Source organism: Neodiprion pinetum, chromosome 4 (genome assembly GCF_021155775.2).
Source record: "Neodiprion pinetum isolate iyNeoPine1 chromosome 4, iyNeoPine1.2, whole genome shotgun sequence".
NCBI classification, from domain to species: Eukaryota; Metazoa; Arthropoda; class Insecta; order Hymenoptera; family Diprionidae; genus Neodiprion; species Neodiprion pinetum.
This window is the reverse complement of record NC_060235.2, coordinates 42701355-42726945: the sequence shown is the minus strand read 5'-3', so window position 1 is coordinate 42726945 and position 25591 is coordinate 42701355. Positions and strand designations below refer to the sequence as shown.

The 25591-nt window shown below is 40.5% G+C and overlaps 1 protein-coding gene across 8 annotated transcripts in view; it reads right to left on the bottom strand.

Annotated features, from left to right (window-relative positions):
* Window positions 1-7752: 7752 nt before the first annotated feature.
* LOC124217816 (forkhead box protein D1) overlaps window positions 7753-25591 on the bottom strand; it is a 32171-nt gene continuing 14332 nt past the window's right edge. The window contains exons 1-8 of one of the 8 annotated variants that reach the window (XM_069135677.1): window positions 21071-21405; window positions 20224-20420; window positions 10969-11607; window positions 10329-10533; window positions 9971-10022; window positions 9503-9581; window positions 9267-9422; window positions 7753-9079 (exon numbers count right to left, since the gene is read on the bottom strand). In XM_069135677.1, the coding sequence (XP_068991778.1) occupies window positions 8916-9079; window positions 9267-9422; window positions 9503-9581; window positions 9971-10022; window positions 10329-10533; window positions 10969-11607; window positions 20224-20269 (1341 nt within the window). In that variant the 5' untranslated portion in view covers window positions 20270-20420; window positions 21071-21405 and the 3' untranslated portion in view covers window positions 7753-8915. Of the gene's footprint in view, window positions 9080-9262; window positions 9423-9502; window positions 9582-9970; window positions 10023-10328; window positions 10534-10968; window positions 11608-18936; window positions 19425-19561; window positions 19772-20108; window positions 20435-21070; window positions 21406-25591 lie in introns of those variants that run through there. The other 7 variants (XM_069135678.1, XM_069135676.1, XM_069135679.1 and 4 more) reach the window with 7 other exon arrangements.

Here is a 25591-nt window from a genome sequence, read left to right as displayed (position 1 = left end):
CCCGGGTAAAGTGTATAAATTAATAGGCGGCCAGAGAGGATTTGTGCGTGCCACGCGAGGTGCCCAGGGTGCCGGAGTGCTCGCGCTGCAGAAATATCTGGGCCGTCGGCGCAGCTTGCGTGCTGCAGCCACGGTCATCGGGGTGCTCGGGCAGGCCCCCGGAGCCAGGCGTGAGCTGTCCGTCTGCTGATTCTGCGATTTTCCATACTGAAACTCAGCGCGCTTTCGAGGCTCGCTTGAATATTTTTTTCTGCACGTCATAAGGCACTTATGTGCTTATAAGGCAATCGCAGGAAACTGCAAACGAGGTTCGATGAATCATAATCTCCGTGCGATGAGACCGTCGGAACTCATCTGGATTTTAGTGGGAAAAGATATTGCAACGGCGACGTTTGTTCTCTCAGTGTATCCACGGTTCTCGGTTTACATACCTAGATATATGTCAAGAATGACCAAAGATATTCGATTAAATCGATTATTTTAAACAATTAATCGACTATAATCGATTATTTTTGCACCGATTAATCGAGTATAATTGATTATTTTTGTAAACTCGATTAATCGCAAGATTCGATCATCTTTCCTCATGATTGGTTTTTGTTTTTTAATCCCATCAACGACGCAATACAATATCAATTTATGTGATCAAAGTATGAATTATCATTGTCTTACTTACCAATAAGTATCTATTTGATATAATTAATGAAAGGTAAATGAATATTTTTCTCTGAAATTGGAAAATATTTTGAATGAAGCTGTAAATTGTGAAAAAACTTTTCCGCTTTTAAGACTGCATACCGAAATGACGAAATTTTGGTTCTAAATGCACCATTTCATAAAAACATGAAACAATCGATTGATAGATTATTTTTAGCTTGGTGGCCATCGCTAATATACACGTATGTATAAAAACTAACCGATTCGATGATTCATGGCGAGCGATATTCTTTCTAAAATTTTATTATATCTTTATTGTTTGTTTATTTTCTCTTCCATTCTTTGTGGGAGTGACGGAGGAGGGATCAAAATCGTCCGTTCGACAGCGGGCACAATTGAAAGGAATATAGGCGTTTGAAGAAATAAACAAAATGAAAAAGAGATGGAAGGAAAATAAAAAAAAAAAAGAAAGGCAAAGGCTTCAACGACGAGGAAACTAACACGGACGAACGAATGAACGAAGAAGTAACGTTCGCCCGCACTCAAAAATAGAAATAGCTCCGTTGACACCCCGCTACAAATTGCCCGCGTCATTGCAACGCCTCGCCTCGCCTTGCCTCGTCGACTACCGAGGGAAAGAGATTAATAAGAGAAATTTCGTGCCAGAGGAGATGTCGCTAGTATAATTAACTAATACTACGTGACGTAATGATATGTAGAGGCTTGGCGACGAACGGACGAATGGGACATGCTGCCTGTCTGTTACGCTCCCTTTTCCAATTCCCCAATGTCCTGGTCTTCGTCGCCTTTCTCGCATCCATGTCGCGTCGTCGTTAGACTCTTATATCGAAACAAAACAATTACGAAAAAATCCAAATCGTATCGCAACAGCTCACGTTGCTGTAACAACAATTAACAACGCGATGCGAAGCATTAATTTACTCTCACCTCGTCATTTTGTATAATTGCTTCTCGTGTTCCGAACAGGGAACGACGGGTGAACCGGAAATTCGTGTGAAACAGAAAAATCAAGAACCAGTTCGACCGAATCTTCATAAACAAAGTTCGATCTATGGGAACGCTTTCATGGACGCCACCTGTGTATAATATTCCATTCGGTTGTTGTTGACAATTGAAAAGAAACTGAGAAGTCTGTGATGAAGTGTAAGGAAATCTAACGACGAGAGAAAATATTACCTATACCGATAAAGCGTCGATAAATCGTGAAGCCATATACAATATTCACATGTCCTAAGTGTCCCGTGGGGCTCTATAAGGCGGTAGTTGCCTCATATGAGAGTTGAAAAGAAGAAGAAGATAAAGAAGAGGAAGAAAAAAAAAAAGTCCCTGCATTTCCGTTAAACGTTCAAGTGCAGCGACCGTATATTTCGTGCCGTAGTACACCCTGCGTACGGTCTACGAGTTCGTAAATATTTAGCCACGCGTTTAGACGCCGGTGTATCGTTATGACATCCCGGCCAGCTCCACAAACAAATCCACTGAGCTAGACTCGTGTATATAATATTGTATGTATACCAATACGTTATATCGAAGCTGGCCGGTCCGAGAGTTATTTATGGTCCCTGTTATGCGCTCAGAGTCAACGAAGGAGCATATAATATAATATCAGGAACAGTGATTCCTTGTACTACCCCGGAGTCCGGAGACTGCGTCGGGCAAAAGGCGTGTGACGTCACGGGAAGGGGGGGGGGGGGGGGGGAAGGGGATTGGTTTCCTCTCGCCGTGAAGGAATAATCTGCAACTGTATATCGCCCAAAGTTTCTTCACATTATTGTAAAAACCTGAAAAAGAGATCCTTCTCGATTCGCGCAATCAAGATTGTGGAAGTCATGTTAATGTCACTGTGTCATGTGCAGGGGTAGATTTTTTCATACATTGTTCATTGACTGACGCGGTCACTCTATAGAAAAGATGAAAAATGAGGGTAACCGAAACTGCAGATATTTGCGGGAGTAAAGCCGAGTGTGGCTGAAATAGTCAACTCTTCTGCGTTTTCTGTTACGCCAAAGCGGGGGGAAGAAGGGGGGGGGGGGGGGGGGAGGAGATAATGCCGTGCTGCTATTTTGTTATTAATTTCAATGGAAAAAATTCTAAAATGTTCTTGTAACTATGAATAATAAAGCCCTCAAACTAAAATTACTCCAAGTGTTTTTCTTTCTATGAAAAAAAAAAAAAATCGTAAAAATAGGTATGATCTTAGACCGTCCAAGCTTCCTTCCTTCCAAGCTTTCTTCCTCCCCTTCTTAAGGGGGTACCCTGGTCGATTTCGACGTTGACGTAGATATCTCCAAATATCCAAGTCCACGTATCTCAAGCGCGAAAAAAGGCTTAGCAGTCCCATTCTATACGCAATTCCGAACAAAAACACTCCACCGCATTTTCATTTGGCGAAGAAATGAAGAAATGGCATGGATTCTACGAAATCGCAATAGTACCCGAATTCCCCCTTAAGTAGCAATGTCGGTATAAAAAATAAATTCCAATCCGGTGATAAATCCGTATATTTTTCGCGAGAAATGTATTTGGACTTGAGTGCACTCCGGGCAATAATGGCTAACGGGGGCAAAGTGACGCGAACCCGGGGTTAATTAATATCTACGTATCCTGACGATGCTCGGCTCGCATTACACGGTTCACCGAATCCCGGATCACCCGGATTTTCGAGGGTGCAGATACGAGCGACACGCGATCCGGATTTGCTTTCGTTTCGTGAGCTCAATTAATTATTATCCCCGACGGCTGGCGACCTTCGATCCCATCGCGTCTTCCCCGAGGCAGTCGAGGTGCTGCACGATCCTGTAATCCAAAACATTTCCAGGATGTTCGGTGTATCGGCGAGGCGGAGGCGGCAACGAGCCTCCGTCCAACGTCGACACCTCCGGATTCGACGCCGCGAAGAGAAAAATGAAGAAGAGCCCAGGGAAATAGAGGAAATAGAGGAAATAGAAGAGGGCGAACGGGAGGACGAAACGAGAATGATCTGGAGAGAGGGAGGCGCACGTGCACTGCGTGGAATCCCGTCGCAGCTAATAGTCGCCTAAACGGTCCGCACGCCTGCCTGTCGTCGTACGTCACTCTGCCCTCACCTCGAGAGCCTCGTCCTCAGACTCCGCAGCTTCTTCTTCTTCTTTCCTCTCAAACTCTCCGCTACGGCGAACGATTATACCACGAACATAAGTATAGTCGCGATACTCGACATCTCTAGAAATATACCTGCAATATAAGACTTCTGTTATAGTTTCTCTGGTGAAAATTTCTATACTATAAACTAAGAATTTTTACAGAAATTGGATAATTTCGCATTATTTCTTACAAAATTGTAAACATGCATGTACAGTTTTTCGTAAGGAATTGTTAATAGTTTTCGTTAAAAATTATAGTACATTGTAGATTATTTTTTCTACAAATTTTTATGAGAAACTATGCATATTTAGAATTTTGTACGAAATGTCCCAATTTCCCTTACAAATTCGTAGAGAATCGTAGAAATCATTTTCACCAGGGATTCTTTCGTATTTCGATGAGACAAGGATATAAAATACACGTCTGAAAACGAACGGCGGTTTCCACTTCACTCGGTTTCGGCGTCAATTACCCCAGGCAATGTTTATACGGTCGTATACCTCGAGAAAGAGCATTTGGAAATGATAATAAATTGTCAAAGTCGCGCGCCCTTTGCCTTCGAAGATAATCAGCTCGAAGATTCACATCCTTATTTTCGACCCTCGATTTAACCCGTGGAATATAAATTAGTATAACGAATTTACGGGTGATAAGGAAAACAAAAAATCATTGTACAAAGCTGTATTTTTGCAAAATCAAGCGCAATTGCAGTTGGTTGGTTGGTGGAAAAGCGTGCAGACAGCGGTTGCTAATCTCCCCGGGATTTGGTAAAGTTTGAAAAGTCCCAGCGATCCAAAACCGAGATCAGAGTCAGAGACATTCTTCTCACTCAGCTGTCGGCCGTCCTTCAACGACTTGGCTCTCGACCCCGATGGCTTCTCTTCCGTTCCTGCGACAGTCACGACGTAACTCCGGAGAGTGCGGAAAGCGGACCAAAAAGAAAGTGAAATAATTCCGTGCCTGCTGTTCGTATAGGAGCAACGGTAAAAAGCTGAAAATACTGTCACGTCAAATTGGCCATTAGCTATGTACCATTAAGTAACCTGTCCGTCCCGTTTAAATGTGTGAATAAATTCAGGGTAGAATAGAACCGTCAGCCGAAGCGAATACAATGAATTTCAACTCTATTGTGGTATATAAATTGTAAAGAGTTTGTCATCAATTCGGTTTCTACTTAGAGAAAGCGAGAATATGTATGTCGTATAATTGGTGAAAGGATGGAAGAAGATATTTACACCTGTGATTATGGTACAATTTACAAAGTTCTTTGAAGTCTGATCTTGACTGACTGTACGGCAATTATTACCATCACTATTATAACTACATGATTATTTCTTTAAATTACATTTCTTGAATTCAACCATGAACGTAAAAAAATTGGTAATCGTTGCAGTCTCTTCATCGGTACAACCTAACGTATAACGGCTTCTCTAAATCTAACACTCTTTCAATACAGCGAAAAAAATTTGCCCGTATTCCAATTTTCCAACATCCCACTTCGTTTCAAACAATCGTCAAGATTATTCCCCCTTACATTATTCACAAATGTACGCAATGCGGATCAAAGCAACTGCAACAAATTATCCAACAATTATATGGAAAAACAAGTCTAATCAAAACTATCACCGTTGAGTTTAACACCAGCGTATTGCAAGTAATGCCGGCGTACGGCATAATATGCTTTCAAAGATAAGATAAATTGGCGGTAATTAAGACAAAAGCGTTCGAGTTTGCATCGATGCTTCTGTTTTCCGTTTTCCAGTATTTAATTTCCCGGTCTTGTTTGTATTCCTTGAAATCCGCACATCTCGCAAGTTTGAAAATATCCTCAACCCGTTGATCCCGAGGGTGAAAGCGGAGATGGGGGTGGAGGGTTTATCTAGATTGTGAGGTCGCACCTCGGAACGATTCACCATTAACGAGCCCTCTCTCTCTCTCTCTCTCTCTCTCTCTCTCTCTCTCTCTCTCTCTCTCTCTCTTTCTCTCTCTCGAGAGAGAGAGAAAGAGTTTACTTATACCTACTTTGTATACACCGTGGAAAGACGTGAGAAGTCGAAACGGATCGAGGGATCAGGCGTCAAGCTGAAGCTGTAGGAAGGAGAAGGAGGCGAGAGCAGCGTATATTTGTGTAAGCTTGCACTAAAGCTATCCCGTGTTTATCACGTGTTTATGTTCGGAGTGCCGCATAATTATCAAACAATTGGAGGGAAAGTCGGAAATACAATTCCAAGAATCGGAATATGAATTCTTGACCGTGTTCGTTATGACTTGCAACGTATAACTCACACGTCCATGCGTATATAATATTATGTGTATTGGATCGACGCCCTGTACCTTCCGCCTAAACATGCCACCCATTTAGTTTGATTGCATACACGGCATATCCATTAATAAGCGTCCAGCCCCGTTATGCGAGTTTGATATCTTTGTACATTCTCCAGCGAGTCAAGCACGAGTTGAAGGGATCACGGTGACTTTTTTTACAGCTTAAACTGACTAAAATCATACCTATCTTCAGGTTTTTTTTTTTTAAGAAAATGAAAACACTCGGAGCTGTTGTATCCACATCGAGGCCTCTTCGAGGTTGAGTCCAGTGAAAGAGAACGGGCATCAGTCAGCCATTACACCTGGAACTGGTATCTCTTCCTGCGGTGTCGGCCGCACCAATGAAACACTTTCACCTGCCATGACCCTAAACCCCCGTCTAAGTGTACCTGATCAGTTGAAGCCAATGGGAAAGCCCACGGAAAGATAGCAATGGAGTCGGCTAATCGTTGTCGTTTAAATGCCGTAGACCTCCTAATCGCGAAACGCAATCGAGGCGCCGAAACCGTCAATTCAGTCGTAATTTTAGTCAACTATCGTGCGATTACAGGTGTATAATTGTTGCGATAGGTGAAGATGGCGGTCAAGGGGAGGAAGTTAAAATTAGAAAAGGGAAAAGGTAAAAAAGACACAGGAGCACTGGAACAAGGAGATGATCTTGAGGCGTCGGTGACAACCGACGATTGCACCTATACTTAATTAAGCAATATTTTACAACGCAATCAGCGTGCAATCTGCGGGCGTATCCACGTGGTGTTGACACAGGAGGGCTGCGTGTTGTTCGTTTATTGAGGATATAAATTTTACGAGGCCACGTGTTTGGTAAACATCGGTTTATAAACACTCCCACCTATCGGCCCACTCGCAATCGGCCCGACGTACCAACGGTTACTGACTCACTTTCTCTCTCTCTCTCTCTCTCTCGTCGATCGTGACTTTTGCACGAATCGAGCCTTTCAGTTTCACTTCCTTCCTCCTGCTTCTCTCTTACAATTAATCCCTCCAGCTCCTTTGCAGATTTGGACTTTATTCGCTATAGTTGTTCGCATGTATATTCAGGTACCATTCTCACAACGTCCTCTCTTCATCCAGACATTCACTATGTACCATTATCGATTAAGAGATGGTCGCACTAACTTTCCATTTGAAATCAGTCGAGAAAAGTTTAATATCTAGCACGAACAACGGCCGTTCTTTACCAATATATTGTTAATTTGATTTATGTAATTTATCACGACCAGAACACGATTTTTCAGTCAATAAACTGTTCAATATAATCACTGTATCGAAACGGGGAATCCAGTTGGTATGTACGAAAGATTTAAACGTCTACTGTGAGTGTATACATTACCTGATAAAACCGTGAATTCGTGTACCTCAATCAACGCATCGTCTGGTAGTTGGTCTGCAGTGAAAAATTAAACAACTCTTGCAAAACTATTAAGACGACGATAAGAGAAACCCCGAGGGTGAGAAGTAACTTGCAAAATGCGTACGCGATACAGTGTAGATACGTACATCACAATACCTTCGTATATTCACTTTATTCACGATATGGACGAACATGGAACGGGAAGGGGGAGGAGGTCGATTTAAAACAAACACCGAGGAGACTACTATAATCCTTTCACGATAAATAATCTGAACTTTATTGTATACCCTTATCGCTAATTTATAAATGGCTGGCGGTTGCGATATTACATGTCGTATGAAAAATGTTTAATTTTTTTCTATATGTTCGTTATGTTGAATGTTTGTAAGTAACTGCATCTGACGCAGACAATAATAACTATTTAAACGATGAATGAAGACAAGAAACATTTCCTAGCATGCGTTTAACGGACGCGTCTATAACGATAACATAGATGATTGTGTTAGGTTTTACTAATGTTAACCCTTATATACTAACGATTTCAACTTAATTTAACGTTAACGATCATTCCAGCTGCGTCGTCATGTGCAGTATCTTTGATATTACGTTACATCACGTATAACAACATCGATATCTCAGTGTGATTGAAACGATTACGATGTGAATGACGTATTATATTCTATAAATTTACATTTATACTCCAACTTATCGTTAATCTAACAGTTTTCTATTCAGGATACGTCGGATATATACGAGATATGAAATAAGCGAAGGCGAAATTCACTGATTTTTATTTGATGTTAGGAAATTAGCCTTCCTTCTCCATAACAACACTGATACCCGACGATCCTCAGTATCAAACCCATTCTACTGCTCAAATATTATACATTCATATACAATAAATATACACACATTACACGTAACAGGATGACCACGGGCGAGTCGCATCTTCTCAACACCTGATTGGCCAAAAACTTGAAATTATCCCTCGAGTCTTTTTTACTTTTGATAAAACATAGGTGTCACGCCTCTTGGTTCTTTGGAATAGTAGAACTTATGTATAGATGGAAGACAATTCGTTTGAACCTAACCGTGTCGAAACTGACCAAGAAACTTTTCTTCCTATGAAACGGATCTGTTGATTTACGTTTATAGGAAATGGGAAAACAAATTTTCCGATAAATGTTCAATGATGTAGACTCACCGGGCACCGACTCAGAGATGCGAAGACGCGCACTTCAGGAAGAGCAAACGCAGTGCCACAGGCAGACATGATTTAACGGACCTTTTCTCATCTGCAGGCCATACTAACTATCCTACAACTTATTACAATACGGACGAAGTGCATGTGCATTAGTGATATCTATTTCTTACGTTATAACTTACATGTATAGTGGTTACGTTGGGGTCTACAAGTTCACATGAAACACTTTTGACGGGACGGGAAGTCGACCCCGGTAAATCCCGAGGAGGAGACGCTCGACGACGTCGACGATCCCACCATGCTTCCGCCGACGCCGACCGTCCCGACGCCGCTAGACGTCCCCGTTGTACTGCCAGGCTCCTCCTTGACACAGACTACTGAAACACCGCAGGGTGAGAAAATTTATAAACAACATATTTATTTGTCTTTCATTCCATTTCCGAGTATCCAAAAACCGACGATTCAGAGACATGCTTTCCCAGAGTTCGTAGCATGTGTCGAAATTGGTGGTGTAAGAGCACTGAATCTAGTACGCTAGGATTTTTTCCAATAATGGGTACCTACCATCCGGCCAATAGGGAGGATATCTGGTGGACATGGGGTTGGAGGTCATCCCCGTGTCGTGCCTCCTGACGCAAGCGGTGAAGCTACTCCCGAATGAACCACCTCCAACGGATGATGGAGAGTTTGTCCCGGCGCCTGGAACATCCAGGTAATTACCTTCGAGGATATCTAGTAACAGCTTTGATAGACGATCGAGGAATAAAGTGAGGGTCAACTGGATCGGGGTAAAGACTTACTCAGGGAGGAACTAAGCTGGCTGTATCCGTTCATCGTCGATATCTGCATTGATTGGACTGGCTGCAGTTGCGGCTGAAGCTACAAAACACAGAACGGATATTTTTTAGGTAAAGACGAGGGGGATGGAATTGAAGGAACGATGTGGTGGCGCGCGAGTAGCAAGGTTGGGATACGACGAGATGGTTCGAAATGGTTTATTCTATTGGGATTCAAGATGTGCCGCTAAGGTAAGCGTACCAGTTATTGACCCTGTCCCAATTATTGACCTTCTTTGGTTGTATCCGTTTGATCCTGATTGCAGTGCCTGACACTCTAGCGATTGGTTTTAGTCATCGAGAAATTCGCAATTTGTTTCGTCAATGTATAATTTCGGAAAATAAGATGGTCGATCATTGGGTCTCAACGTGTCAGTAACTGGTACACTTACCTTAAATGGTCACGACGAAGATAAGCGATATCCTACTTACCGCCTGGCAGGGGGAATACGATAGCTGAGGTTGTTGCAGACCCCACGCAGCACTGTAATCAGAGAAACGATGCTCGTAAGAAAATTTTCCTAATGATAAAACACTGCCGTCGGCTACAACGCACATTATTGTGACGAAATCGAACTCTGCCATTCAGTCCGGATAAACAATGATCCGAACCAATGAATCATATTGGTATGTATATATATTATGGATGTGATCACAGTATTCGAATTACAATTGCGTCCCGTCACTTCGGGTGAAGAATGCGTAAAAGAACAAGTTATCAATGATCACCTCAACAACACTTTCGAATGAACTTGGAGCACATTATATACGACATTCTGGTGCACCTTACCTTGGATCGTAACGCGTGTAGGCTGGTGGATACGAAGGGGGAGGATGAGCGAAAAGATTTCGCGTTGCATCTCCAACGTGAACGTGAGTAGGTGCGAAGGGTTCGCCAAAAAGGGTTTTATGGTAGGGTGCGCTACGGTAGGGTCGCTTCATTCTTCGTCGCCGTCGGTAATTCCCGTTCTCGAACATGTCTTCGTACTGAGGATCTGAAAGACACATTTTATCCTGATCAAGTCTTCCGATCAATGCGTTGATCCCAGTTCAAAGAGACCCTCGAATGACTTTTAATTTGATTGATTATGTCAAGATTTCGTTATTGAAGTTTTACAGACAGACATCAGACGACTGATCCATTTCCGAAGACCATCCCAAAGATCTTTGACTTTGAAGTTTGGTACATCGAACAAGCGAAAGAGACAAATTGAGTTCTCAATGAGAAAAACAAAAAAAAAAAAAAGGTAAAAGAATAACGTCCGTCTTGAAGAGGAGATGATTTAACGGAGAGAAGATGGAAGCCGACTCGCGAGAGACGGATACAGCGAATGTCTGTGAAACAGGCATGAAGCAATTTTCTTGAATAAATGAAACTTCGAAATGACGGACGATGAAAGAAAGTTGAAAACGGCTGACGCAACACATACCCAGGGTCCAATAGTTTCCTTTCCGTTCGCCACCGCCCTCCCTTGGTACCTTGACGAAACACTCGTTGAGTGACAGATTGTGCCGAATGGAGTTCTGCCAGCCCTTCTTGTTTTTCTCAAAGTACGGAAACTTGGCTGTAATGTAGGCGTAAATCTCGCTGAGCGTCGCGCGTTTGTGAGCGCTGTGCTGAATGGCCATGGCGATAAGGGCGACGTAGCTGAAGGGGGGCTTCGTGCTGGTACCTGAGGCGGATCCGTTCGACCCCGAGACCGTCAGGGAGGCTTCGGATCCCGTCGTCGGGGTCGAGGGCGCGCTGGGCGTCGATACGTTGCTGTTCGTCGAGCTGAGCATGGCCCCGGTGGGCGAAGAGCCCTTCTCGTCGAGGTGATGATGGCTCGAGTGCATCGCAACCGCCCCCGACGTCGGGCTCGAATGGTTGTGCTGGCTGCTGGTGTGATGGTGGTGGTTATGGTGGTGCACGTGATGCCCGTGGTGCAGATTGTGACTCCCGGTGTGGTGGTGGTGGTGGTGGCTCTGAAGCCCCGGCAACGTACGGGACAAACTCGACCCCGAAGAATCGACCTCTTTGCCCGAACTTCCCATGCAACCGCTTGCCAAGTCCGACACGAAACTGTTCACTGTCGACGGGGAGGATAATCGGGGTGAGGATCATATTGTATTTAAAAATTTTTTACAAAAAATTTTGATGCGAATGATGTTTCGGTCCTCGTGGGGGGGGGGGGGGGGGGGGGGGGGTTCATACGTGAAAAACAGGCATCGGCTGAAAAATTTGAAAATATGTATCGTAGGAACAAACAAGGTTGTAATAAGCGCTGGGTCGTCGTCAGAATGTTGAGAGTGAAGAAATTTTATTTATTTGGTGTTCTTTGGGAAACATTTTATTGTACGGTGATTAATCAAAGATTGGACTAAAAATTTGGAAAGTTCAAGCATGGAAAAATGAAAATATAAAAAGTTGAAGTACAGAAAAACAAAATATAGAAAGATCAAAACATGGAACAGCGAAATCGAGAATCTGTATACGATTTTATATTATAGAGAGAAATTCGGACGATTCTACAGTTTGGCATTTTATGTTCTGGCCTTTGAATTCTAACATTTTACTTCTCCATACTGCGACTTTAAATCGAGTTTTCCGTTCTTTGAAAATTCTATATTTATACCATTTCCGTTCACCATTCCCATTCAATAACGTAGCTTAATAATTTGCGAATGTTTTTCACGGTATCCCAGATAATAATAACACTTTTCAATTTTCAATGAGAATATTTTCGGATTTCCAAAGAAACTTTGGCAAATTGTCAGGCTTTTTATTACACGTATGTACCTTGCTTTAAACGGTGTCGCAGCTTTGTTCGCATTTAACGCGAAAAAGAAAGTATAAAATAAGAAACAGTACAATATAGCCTGTATGACAGAATTCTCGCGTTTCCCGGAACTATTTAAGTATATGTAATAAATTGCTTTCTTTTATCTTATTTTCGTATAGTAATATAACATCTGCAGACACAAATGCAGCTGCGCCTCTTCGGAAAAAGGCGTCTTCGCGTCGCCTCGCCTTTTCGAAGACTGCCGCCATAAAGCTCAAAGCTCATCCACCCCCCTATCACGCTGAAATTCAAGGTAGGTCGCTCGACTTCTCGCTATTTGCGTTTTTTTTTTTTTCTCTTTAGCCGACTGTAACTTTTCCTCTAAACGCTTCCATTCAACGGTCCCGAGAACATGACAATGGCACCAACCGCGCACTTGTTTACCGCATTCACAACCTACTGTACGATTCGTGCCGTTGTACACACATGTACCTACACGTATTGGAACATGACTACGATCCTCGGTGGCATTTATCATATGAGACACGGAAGATCAAGCTGAGGATGGAAAGCGAATGCGCGTGGATGGAATCGCCCAAATCCTATTTAAAGAACTGGTTCCTCATATTTCCGGAGATGCCTTTGGGCGGGAAGATATTATGTTTCGATTTCCGTCATGTACCGGTGTGTTTTTCGTTCTCGGAAACGTGCGAATGTAACGAGTGACCTGAAAACAGGAAGTTGAGTGTACTTTGCGTACAATATCGCGAGTGGAGTTGATCATTTAAGGGGTTATACCTTGTATTGATTTTTCAAAAATCGATTCGTTTTCCAAGTCCATTTTCGTAATGAACGTATATTCAAGTATATGCACAGAAAATTTCATGTCGATCCGACAAATATTATCGGAAGTTACGCGCGCATTTGCAAAGACGTCACGGAGCTTTCGAAAGTGCTTTTGAAGCTTTGAACGCGTTTTTCTCAAAACCGTTTTCGAAGTCGGTGAGCAAGATTTCTCGGAAACGGCTGAATCGATCAGTCTCAAATTTTTACACAAGCTTTTTGAATACGTTTTTCAGTCCTCGACCGAAGGATTCTTCTCACCGGTAAACATTTTCCATTTTATAAACAAATTAAGGCGAAATTTTTTTATGAAAAATCGAATTCTTTTTTGAGACGCCGCCGTTTTGTTGAAAATTAATATTTTGCTTATTCCTTCGATCAAAGATCAGATAATACCTTATGTCAATTCAATCTTTTTTGTTTTTTCATTTCGGATGATCCAGTCCAAAAGCATCTCGCTCACCGCAAGACGCCGTTTTTTTAGATGTGTTCCCGGAGATCGGCTATAACAGCTTTAAAAATCATTATTTTGGCAAATAAAAAATATCAGAACGAAGTTGAACGCTACCCCAAGATGTGTATAAATTTTTACGTCAATAAATTTAACCGTCTCTTGATGAAAAATCTTTGAAAAATCAATCTTTTTCTCGGCCTCCTGACCAGGCATAACCCCTTAAGCGGCTTGTAGCTCGTTTTGAATGATCGATCGAGCGCGGCAGGGATACGGATATACGTTTTTGGACACCGTTTCTGAGAATCCTCCGTACGGCATAAACAATTGGGGTGGCTAACGGATACACAGGATTTTACACACCGCGTCTCAGAAGTCGTTGGCGTTCGGGCCCACCGACGGTGTTTGGCGTATTAGGTTTGTAAATTAGACGTTTGATACTTCAACGATAAGGAACTCGCCGCGGATACTTGAGCTCGATAACAAAAACAGACGCTAGGCAACACGCTGATTTCGACTCTTGATGATCGGGCCTTGAGCTCGGGACGCGCGGAGTAGAGGGAAAAAATTAGCGAATGAGAGAAAGCGAGACGAACATCTGAAACGAATGGAGGTATTAGGTACGAATGTATGAAAAAGATATTTGAAAAATTACATCACGTAAATTTTTATTTATTTTTTCTTGTCACCACCAGAGTTAACTTTCAATTTCTGTGTTGATTGTACGTATTTAGGTATCAATGGTAGTATTGATATTTAAGGCATATTCAGAGATACGTAAGTGCAAGAGAAAAAAATTGAACAGGAGTTTTGAAGAAATTAAAAAAAGATATGACAAGTATTTTTGATTTATCTAGTTTTAAACCAATTGTATTTTAATTTTTCATAAAAATAGTAAAAAAATCTGTAAATATGCATATCTTCCATAAAATTAAACGGGTATCTTTTAAAGTTCCCTCGATTGCCCGAGATAAAACAAAAAAGCAATTCCGCAGAGTCGAAACTCGATCGAGTCGCAGGATTGTGGAAAGATTAAATATCTCTGTGCAGTGGTTATTTTATTGGATCGTTATTTCTTCGTACGATTCACCGAGTGTTCGCTAATTTACGAAATATGGTAAATTCGTGTCCGACTTACAGTGAAACGAGACTGCCGGATTGCTCGTCGTCAGTAGCGCTGCATTGCATAAAACGATTACGTATATTTCTTCAGTGATCCACTTATGGTGCGAACTCAGCAATACATATAACAATTATTGTAATTATAGCTGGCGTGTGTGCAGATGAGTTGTCGATGTACGTTGTATAATATGTGTAATTTATACGGCGCATATTGTTGTATAAACATTTATAACAATATATGTATACCTTCTGGAAGTCGATATCGCGCATTCTGCCCGATTTACTTATTGCCGGACCACATGACGACATCCTGCACTAAATTATAAAGAAGAACCGCACGTGGAGTGCGAGACGTTAACACAGGTATGCAACAAAAAAATTGCGCAGCTTTTTTATACCGTTTCTAATGGATTTTTACTAACTGAAACAGGGAAGAATACTCGAAAAATTTCGTCACGTCAGGTTTTTACTCGAACTCGTGTTTGTAGTTTGATAAAGAAATTGTTTGTTTAATTTTATAAGTAATATGGTTTAGTTCGTTGTGATGAAATGGTAGTTTTTTCATTATTGTTATGCTTTTTTATGCAAACGCCTTGTATTCCGCAAGAATAATCTACGCGATGGAGGGAAACGGAAATCATTTTTGGATTCAGTACGATCGAAAACATGTTATTTACCAAAAACACCCCATGCCGCTGAAATTAGATATTTTTCTTCGTACCTGTGCAATCAACGAATTGCGCGGATGATTTCGAAAAATACTTTCGCAGAGCTGGTAAAATAGATTTGTACTCGGTGAGAAACATGTTCACCGCCTTATTTTCTCTTCACTATACTACACACAGGCACACCCACAACACTCTTCTCTCTTCTCTTTTTCTAAACTCATCGTCATCCCAGTGATGTTCGGTACGTTTTACGCTTTTACCAGCGTATAAACAAACGGTCTAAGCTCTACCTTCCTTCCAGTAAACACGACCTGTTCGCTTCAGGACAAAAAAGATACAACAGAAAAAGCAATTACGACTTGCTACTTCTCGTTCATCGACTCGAGCCGACGTAACATCGATTCCATTATCGCTGTAACACGTCTTCAGGCATGCTGTACTCCACGGGACAACAAGATCTGATCCCCAACTCCGGAAAACGAAGACTCGTCAACTGTTACCAATTATTTGAAATTCTTTTTACGAAAACTGTTGATCGCTTTAAAAGTGTGTGTTATAAAAAAAAAAATCTCGTGTAAAATTTTTGTAAATCTGATATTTACCACTTTATTAGCGAAAAAATGAAGACGGTTCTATCGCTGACAACGTGATAAATATTAGATTTACGAAAATTTGACAAGAGATCTTTTTTGTAGAGCATTAAATTTTCTACAAAATAGCCGCAAGATTTTTTTTTTTTTGTTTTAAAGTCATTTCATTAGAGTAATCGGACAAATATTTTCATGAATTATTCTTCAAAATTGGTTCTGATTTGCTCTCCAAGATCTGTCGAATCTGGTTGAATGAAAAAATAGTAAGAGCTGTAAAATCGTACATCGTCACCGGTGAGTTCGGAAAACAAATTGAATGCGTTGTATTACAATAATCTTGATAATTTTTTCGTATACCGTATGCGTGTATACAATTTAACCATGTTCAACACCGCCGCTAACTTGTTGAACAATACAATATCGCAAAGTTTGTTAAATATGCTCCTTGTATTTACAATACATACAAGTTATAATTGTATCGTAAAATAATTACATTATAAACTCGCGAAGTAAAACCGCGGATAAGACTCACGATATGTGCCTATTATATAATCGGCATATCATATTGTTTATAAAATTTGTTTTAACGGCGAAGGAAAATAAATGGAATAACGACAACAAACAAGTGATCAGTGTTGAAAAATTCAAAGCCGTTTGCGATATATCGGTCGATTTTCTCCGTACTTTTTCTTTAACAATAAACAAACGGTAAAAAAATGTGAAAAAAAAACCAGCGGTTATCGGTCTCGCAAAGTTCAGGCCAAGAAGTCGCCCGAATCGAATCGAGCTGAACTTTAATAAGAAAACTTGACCGTGAGGTAGCGTGGCACCGTAATTATATTTCTTTGGTGAAACAAAGCACCGATCAGCGAAACCTGAGCTCTGCGTCCAACGTGACGTCATTTCACGTCACGTCACGTAAATTCCAGGTGCCGAGGCGAAAAGAGTCAGCTCGTATTGTCGTAATGGGTATACCACGAAAGACACCGACAGCTTGGAGTTTACATCATCGTCCGCGCATCGTTAGAAATTCGAAACGAAACGACGTAGCAATTATGCAGACTGCAGCTGATGGAGTCAGTCTAAAAATCGTTGAAATCGTTGCGATGCCGATATTTCCTGCATGTGTGAAATAACGGACTCGTTGTATTAGTCGTATTGCATATTGAAATCTTCGGCCCTGATGTAGGAATGTATTATGGGAAGACGTTGAGCGTTAATGTTGAAATCCTGTCATCGTAATCTACGTAAATGTAATTATTTGAATCAAGGGGTAACACCACTATAACCGCCGAAAAAATGGCACAACTCTGACGATTTATTTTGGGAGTATGGAACAATTTTGTTGCAAAATGGTGGCGACAGGGCCAATTTTTGAAAGTGCTTTTTTTTTTTAAACTCCTTCGCGGAAACACGGGTTTCTTATAAGGTATAAGACCTGGAACGAAAAAACTAAAAATTTTATAATCTATATACTACTGCCTATGGAACTGCGTAGTTTTTTTTTTTTTTTTTTTTCAAAATTTGTAGAAATGGTGCACTTTTGAAAAAATGAATCGACTTTTGGTAAAAAAAATATGCAGTAAATTGTTGATAAAACAAAAAGTTTTCATTAAATGAAAAGACGGCTACGCACTTCCACGGAGAATGTGATTGCGAAGCTACTGTCAAAATTTCAAATCGATCCATGCAACGGTGTTCAAGTAATCCGTCCTCCAAAATCGAGAATTGAACCTTTTAAACATTTTTTTCTCACTATAGGACCAACTGGATATCGTTTTTATGACCCCAAAATATTGTTTAAGCCCACAAAAACATTGAATTTTCCAAAATCTTAGAGTAGGATTACTCCTTAAATTGTTACAATAGCAGATTAAAATCGTTAATAGTTTTTCCTAATTAATTTTTTCCTTTTTTAATTTCTCTTACAATCAGTTCACAATTCAAGCCCGTACAATGCTTTGCAACTCCGGACATATCTAATTGTGTGTTCGATTTGCAACATCGGTTAATGTAATAATAATAATAATAATAATAATAATGTTCATGCGTCGAATCGTAAAGTATTTTGAAAGAATTCAGGGTGTAAAAATGATAAAATAAAAATAATTTATTACACGATTTGGATCTTGCAGATTCAATAAAATATACAAGAAATCACACGGTGAATTATAAAAATACGAATCATCGGATATGCTGGATCAAAAATGATACACCGTTGGAAAAATCACGGTGTCAATAAAAGTCCACACCGATTAGTGTAAAATTAAACATCGTCGGTGTAAATCGTTGGATTCTTGACACCAAGTGGTCTTAAAATCAGCACCAAAATCTTGTGGACTTCTATAGAGTATTTTCGGTTATACATTCAACACCGCATTTCTTGTAACAATGTATATTTCACTGTATAAACATAGTTGACAGTATGATTTATGAACTAGTGTTGCTGACGATTCGCGCCTTCGTAATTTATTAGGTAAATTTCTTGTACATATATTTCGTCGAATTTAAGTGATAAATTACTCGACAAATAACATGTTTAATTCTTTGAAAACGGATCTCACGATTCGACACACGAATATTTTCAGTAGACTCGACCTTGGGTTAAACGGTGAATATAACGAGATTAAAATATGCTACAAGTACAAAGCAACTTCTGTATACGGAATATTCAAAACAATACAATACAATAATACTCCCCAGATGGATTGGACACGTTGGTGTCGCATGGCTTGCGTCTCCGATTGCGGTCAGGTGTGAGTTTGCAAACCGTTTCGTTCTCGCTATGCGAGAGGCAATAAGTACACTGTACAGGCTATCGTAACAAGTAGGTAGGTAGGTGTAAGTATTCGCGAGGCGTGAAGTCAAACACACCCACCATACCTATAATTATATCATATATGTGTATATCATATATCACATATTTATATATATGTATACATACACTCATTTCAGATTATACCTTTTATCGCGTTTCTCGCTCCATGGCTGCTTACTCGACGTCCCAATCGCGACGAGGAGGAGGAGGAGGAGGAGGAGGAAGAGAGGAAGGATAAAAATATAATACGAGAGAGAGAAAGAGAGAGTGAAGTACCAACGGCCGTAACGCGATAGGGCAAGAAGATGGTTCTGCGCCCTGCAGCTGTAACATAGCTGGCTCTAATCAATTAAGCACCGGAGATCGGATGGCACGTATTTCAGCAAGCCGATAGCTTTTCAGGGGGCAGCAAAAGCCGCGCGTGCGGTCTTACGACGTGCGCAATTAGCCTCCGACGGTGCAGGGTGTGTGTTTAAAGGTGTTTTGTTTCTTTGCGAACGTACCGAGAGAACAAAAGAGCGGATTTTGTCCTCAAAACCGTACTACCCAGGAGAGGATGGACATGTCGGGGGTTTTTTTTTTTTTTTTTACTTTACGGAAACGGTGGAAGCTGGACTGTCCGCGGACTAAAATCTGCAACGTTTGAGAGTAAAAGAGTATAATTGACGTGGATATTTTGTGAGAAAAAAAAAAAAAAACATGACGAGTCCCTCTTTTTATCGCAGTTTCGAGTAAAACGCGCTGTTTTTCTTCTCTCGCAACAGTTTACCGCATATTGTACAGGTATGGATGTATGGGTTCATGATATCGCGATGCGCGGGATGGTGGAACGTGCTTGAAACGAGCCTCTCTCATGGCGATCTCGATTGGAATGCACAGCTGACTGCACCGATCAGTGTATTTCCATCCCTTCGGCATCACTTGCTGCGGAAGAAAATGTTGGAACTACTGCGTCGGGCTCTGTGTATTTGATGAAAACCTGCAAGACGTGGCGAGAAATTCTGCACATTAGGGTGGTTCACTGTTTAACTTTTTTTTGATTTTTTCAAGGTGCCACCCGAAATATTTGTGACATATAGCGTAAAAAAAAAAAATAAATTATCGTAAAACCTGGAGGTAGGACGAAAATATTTAGAGGTCGCTACCAGTCATGTAAGGTGTACACGTAAAAATAAATAAAAAATATTACGCTAATTGGCGGCAACTTCTAAATATTTTCCTACCTCCTCCGGGTTTAGCGGTAAAAATTAATTTTTTCGGTATTTTTCACAAATTTTTCGAGTGATACCGTAAAAACAAAAAGTTTAAAAACGAACCACCGTAGTGCAAATCCCAGAGAATATCCGGAGGCGTAATCGAGGCGAACAAGGGACCAGGAATACCGTTGCGTATTGGCGATTTTTGTTCGGGACGCGGTTTTTGGTTCTGTACCTGTAAATGCCTCAGGCAGCCTCTTGACGAAGGGACCCCGCTGCATTTGCCGCGTAATGCGACACCGTCGCAAAATGCCAGTTAGTTCCTTTGCTCGTGGCTAACTTCGGGCTACAGAACAGCATCGCTGGCGAAAAGTTTTTTTCGACTTGCGAACCCGGCGTCAAGATTGTAAAACTATAGAGGATCGGTACAATCTTTCGATTCGCAAATCGGCCCAGCATTTATTTCAAATTCAAAATATTTTTCAGAAAATAATTGGTTATCCCGATTTTCGCTCTCTGTTTGCAAAAATAAGTATAATAGGTGACACTGGTCAACTAAAATTCACTTTTTGTGTGTGACGTGAAAACTTTTAACTGATTATGTTAGGAACAAGGTTCAGTATAATGGAATTGATATCAGAATATTTTTTTGTACGAATAGGTTTATTGTGATATGATATTTTGTAGTTTTTTCCAAAAATACAGTTTTTATGAACAAAAATGAGGTTGTAACGAGGAAAGTGTTCATTAACTTTGAAATACTTATAATCTACCCTCGTTGTAAAACCATATTTACTTTCATTCGATCTGGTCTAGCTTTTGTGTTACAGCTACTACGGGTAAAATTGAATGTTTCTCGTTTCTACTTGCCTTTTTTGATTCACGGTGTTTTGTTTCTTATAATAAATACCTGCAAGTTGATTACAATAAACGACAAATCACCCCGAATCAAAAAACGTCAATACCAACGTGGAAAAATTAAAACTTTTTCGGATTAAAAAAACTAGTGTCTTCGCGATTGGTTTTCTGATTTTTTTCAAATTTCACCGGTGGCCAAAAAATACTTGAAAAAAATTCGTCACCTTTTAGTGTCGACATAAACACGATGCTAAAAAATCATTAAAATCGAAGAAGTTCACGTACATACACGAACATGCCGTTAATTCGACGCGGAATGCCCCGTATACACGTGTATCCTGTGTAAAACACAAATGCCAATGAGAGCTACCGATAAAACCGCGGCGTAAATAAAGACGAGCGATGCGCGTTAATAGCGAACGTCTCCGCGGCTGTAGGAATAAGCAGGGTGATGATCTATTTGCCGGCGAGGCGCCCGGCGTGTAACCCGGGTCATCGGGTGCAGGCGATAGGGTATCGGCCCGTATCTCCGGCACTGGCCAATCACAGCGCGGTATCTCGACCTCGGCGTGACGTCAGCGCAGGGGGGCCAACGCGTCACAGAATCGCCTTAACGCTAGCCGCGCGAATTTAAAACCCGCTATCCGTCGGCCGACGGACGGCGTAACGTCGCGGTAAAAAACCACGGCGATAAATCACGATTCAGTTTTTGTCGCTTCTTGTAATATATGTACATATTATCGTTATCATGTTTACTATAAGTGTATCATACGCGGATAAGGTATAATTATACACTGGGTGTGTGCGTCGTTTTCACTCGGTGATTCGCGGATGGTAACTAGCGTGTGTGTTGAAGAGATGCCGATTTGAATGAAGGGAACAAACTTATTTGCGGGGCACGTATAGTCAACTATGCGATCACCGTGTTGCAGTATTTACATTTTTTCACTTTGCAATTTTTTTACTACATTATTATTCGCGATCAAATTTAATTGGTATAGGAACAAGAAAAAAAACGGTTAGAGACAAAAGGGTGTAAGGGGGTGGAGCTGGAGTTACGAATTTGAAAAACTCCGAATTATTTGGCGGCGAAACTTGAACGTAAAGATATGAAACTTTGAAGAAACGATAAAGTTTCGAATGGTCGGAAGCTCGACGGCTCAAAGTTCCGAAATGCAAGATTTCGAAAAGTAAAGGTCCGATAGAGAAAAATTGTGAAAATTAAAATACACTCACACAGCGTAGTTTGCTCGGCGACTGGGTGTGAAAAATGTAAAACCGAAAATCAGAATGACCAGGATTCCGAACGAAAAATATCGAAAATCCAAAACAAAGAAAGATCGAAGTGGTGAAATTTCAAGGAGCCAGAAATTCACGGAACTGAAAATCTTGGATCATTCGGAATTTCGATGTTTCAGATGTTTTAATCTTCTCATTCTCGCACTTTTGGAACTTTGACTCGTCGGAGTTACGGCCTTTCGGTCTTTTGTCGATTCGCAATTTTGCGCTTTCGGAACTTTGAGCCTCGTGTTTCGGACCACTCGAAACTTTGATGTTTCGTCAAAGTTTGATTTCTTTACTTCAAGTGTCGCAACCAAAAAATTCTGAATATGGCCTTTTCGGAACTTTGCAAATTCGTAATTTCAACCCTACCCCGGTATAAGTGCATGTTTGCTCAATTTGAGATATTAACGTTAAAAATGATTAAACCTTTCAAAATGCCTCGCAAGGATGGGAGGACTTTTATACATTGGAATGTATTGAAAAATAGTACACTATTTTATACAAAAAATTCTGTTTGTCCGAATAATTGAATCATATTCACAATGCCTTGAACTTATACCCTTTTTACACCTTTTTGCACCAAGCGATTTTAACTTTTCAGTGACCGGCTACAACAATGCTCACATAGATGACGCGGTCGAACTTTACGTGACACAAACGATTGTTTCTCTAATAGAGGACAGATATAAAGTACGAAACCCGGCTTAGCTCAGATTTTTCAAATTTATCACTTATAGACGGTTAACAAAAATGTCCCAGCAATCCCACTAAAATTTGTGATTTAAGCATTTTTTAATGCATCACTAACGATAAGTGAAAAAGAAAGTACAAATTAAATGTTAATACGACAATTTAAGTATATAAATTATAGTAATTAGTGTCGTATTTACGAACAGAAATTTAACAAATAATACTAATATAAACTAAACCTGCTGGTACATTATGTTTAGTTAAAGTTTTCTAACAGTGTACCCATTTTGGACTAAGCCTCTGAATCGCGGTGTAACAAAATCAATTGAAATATTTTTTCACCGTTTTATAACGTTTTGATTATTTTTTCTTTCGCTTATTTTCGAAAATTTTATGCAACGTCCTGGAATATTGAATTCAAATTTGTGTTCGTTGAACATTGAAGGTGGTGCAAAAAGGTTGGCAAACGATGAAACAAAATTTAGGCATGTTTCCAAAATGACTTGACGAGTTGCTAACTTTTCATAACAACATAGAAGTACGTTTGTCAAATAAACAAACCGAATGAATAGAAAATAAATAAACAAATAGATAAATAGACACGTGAATAAATAAATAATCAATTAATTAAATTAATTAATAAATAAATAAATAAATAAATAAATAAATAAATATAATATCGTGCAATATGATTATTGCGTGGCACTCGCGTATCGCGCGATGTTTGTTACAACGAGAGAAAAATCGTGTGGCAATATCGCGGTCCGTGACGGATATGTATAGAATGGTACCGAGATACTGGTTCGCGGAATGAATGAATTTCCTAACCATCCTCGACATAAGCAGCTCTTTCCTCCCTCAGTCTAATCCTTTTAAACTGATTATCATTTTGCGCATGTGTGTGTGTGCGTAAATCTACACATGATCCACTGGAATTGTCGTGAGTATAAATGTGAAATTTTATCCTTTTCAGTAGTTTAAGGGTACGGTAAAGCGACGAGGGAACTCTACGATAATTACGCGATTGCGTACCTCCTGAGTTTCAAAAAGTCACTCAATTTGAATCCAAGTTTTCGGAACACATCGAATCAGATCAATAAGTATATTCGTTCGTTGTATCAGTGTCGTTTCTGGATCAGCGAGATAGCAGATATTTCCATGAATCTAATCGTTCTAGAGTCCCAATCCGTTTCAGTGTACGTCATAATCAAAATCTTGTTGATTGTAACAAGAATATACACATACATGTAAGTCACGTGCGCTGTATCGTACGTATGTTACAAATTCATTTGGAAACTAGCGCATATAGGTATGTCGTGTATACGGAATACCCACTTGAACTCGCGTGAATGTAAATAATGGTAAACAAGAGCACAGTTTAAGGGCGATCGGATATTATTACGTCAAGAGATGACGATCGATGAAAAGACCGAGAGTAGGGTTATTACACATATATAACATAAATACTTTAATACATATTCCAGTGTAATCTGACATATTATTATGATCTATGCGACAATTGATACGTTTTTAGTCCTCCACGCTATGAACAGCCAGTTGACCCAAATTTACGTAATTTTGTGAACCAAATAACTGCAGCGCGATGCTTGTGTGCTCGCAGACTGCGATTAGAGGGATCGAGCGAAGAGAGACGAAGATTAAAAGATGAGAAAAAAATATGCCGGGTTAGGGGGAGAAGGATGCAAAAGGATCGCCCTCGAGGCTCTGAAAGCTGGCGCGAGACGATCCGTCAACGTCGTCGGCAAGTCAAAATACTCGAGAGTCAGACTGCAGTCTCCTCCCAGATTAACCCGGACCCAAGTTATAAGAAGACGCGTTCACTTTTACGCAGGTTTCGCCTACAACCTAGGGCGTGATTGCTGATGCTTAGAAATTTGAAATTTTTTATTTGAAATAATAAACTAGAGCAAGAAACAATAAAAATGATGAACAACTTCTGTTTCGTTAATAAGTTACATGGTGATAAAAAAGGCAAGCATTTGTCACAAAATAGAGGGATGCAATATGCAAGGAACTTGTGGCGTGTTTATGACCACCGGACTCAAGCCCCTTGTTTGTACCGCCTCGTGCATCGGATTATTTGGGGTTGATTTTGCATCAACGTGCCCCGAAAAGGCGGCACGCACGCCTGGAACAACACGCGGTTCCTCCTTCTCAGTTTTGCCCCGATTTCGCAAGGGTTGTGTCAACAAACTCGCGGCTTGAAGTCAAAATCTTCGATTTCCTGCGCCACAACCCCCCGAAGCTAATTGTAAAATAAATTGAGGGAACACGAGACGGATGAGAGGGGTGAGTCGAAAAATAAAGTTCACAAATAAACGGGGAAAACGTGACCGTCGACTGATTTGAAAATTGTCAAATTAATACACGTTATCTTTTACACTGCGGTGCAGGAAGTCAGTTTTGAAGAGTATATATATATACTGAAGTAGGTAACAGAAGTATATTAAACCCGCGATTTTGCTGCGTATAAGAAAACAGTTTCATCTAACGATGTAGGAGAATTTTTCTTTGTCAGACGGTGTCTAATTATCGAAGCTGCGATCACAACCAGTGTTGCCATATCTACAGTGCAATTGTATTTTTCTAGTACATTTCAACCGTTTTTAATACATACACAGCTACAATTTTATGATTATTAGTACATTTAGCCATATTTTAGTACGCTTTGATGATTTTCGATACAATTTTTGACACGCGGTTTTTCTAGGCAACATTGACTTTCCAACTAACACCACATCGATGTAGTA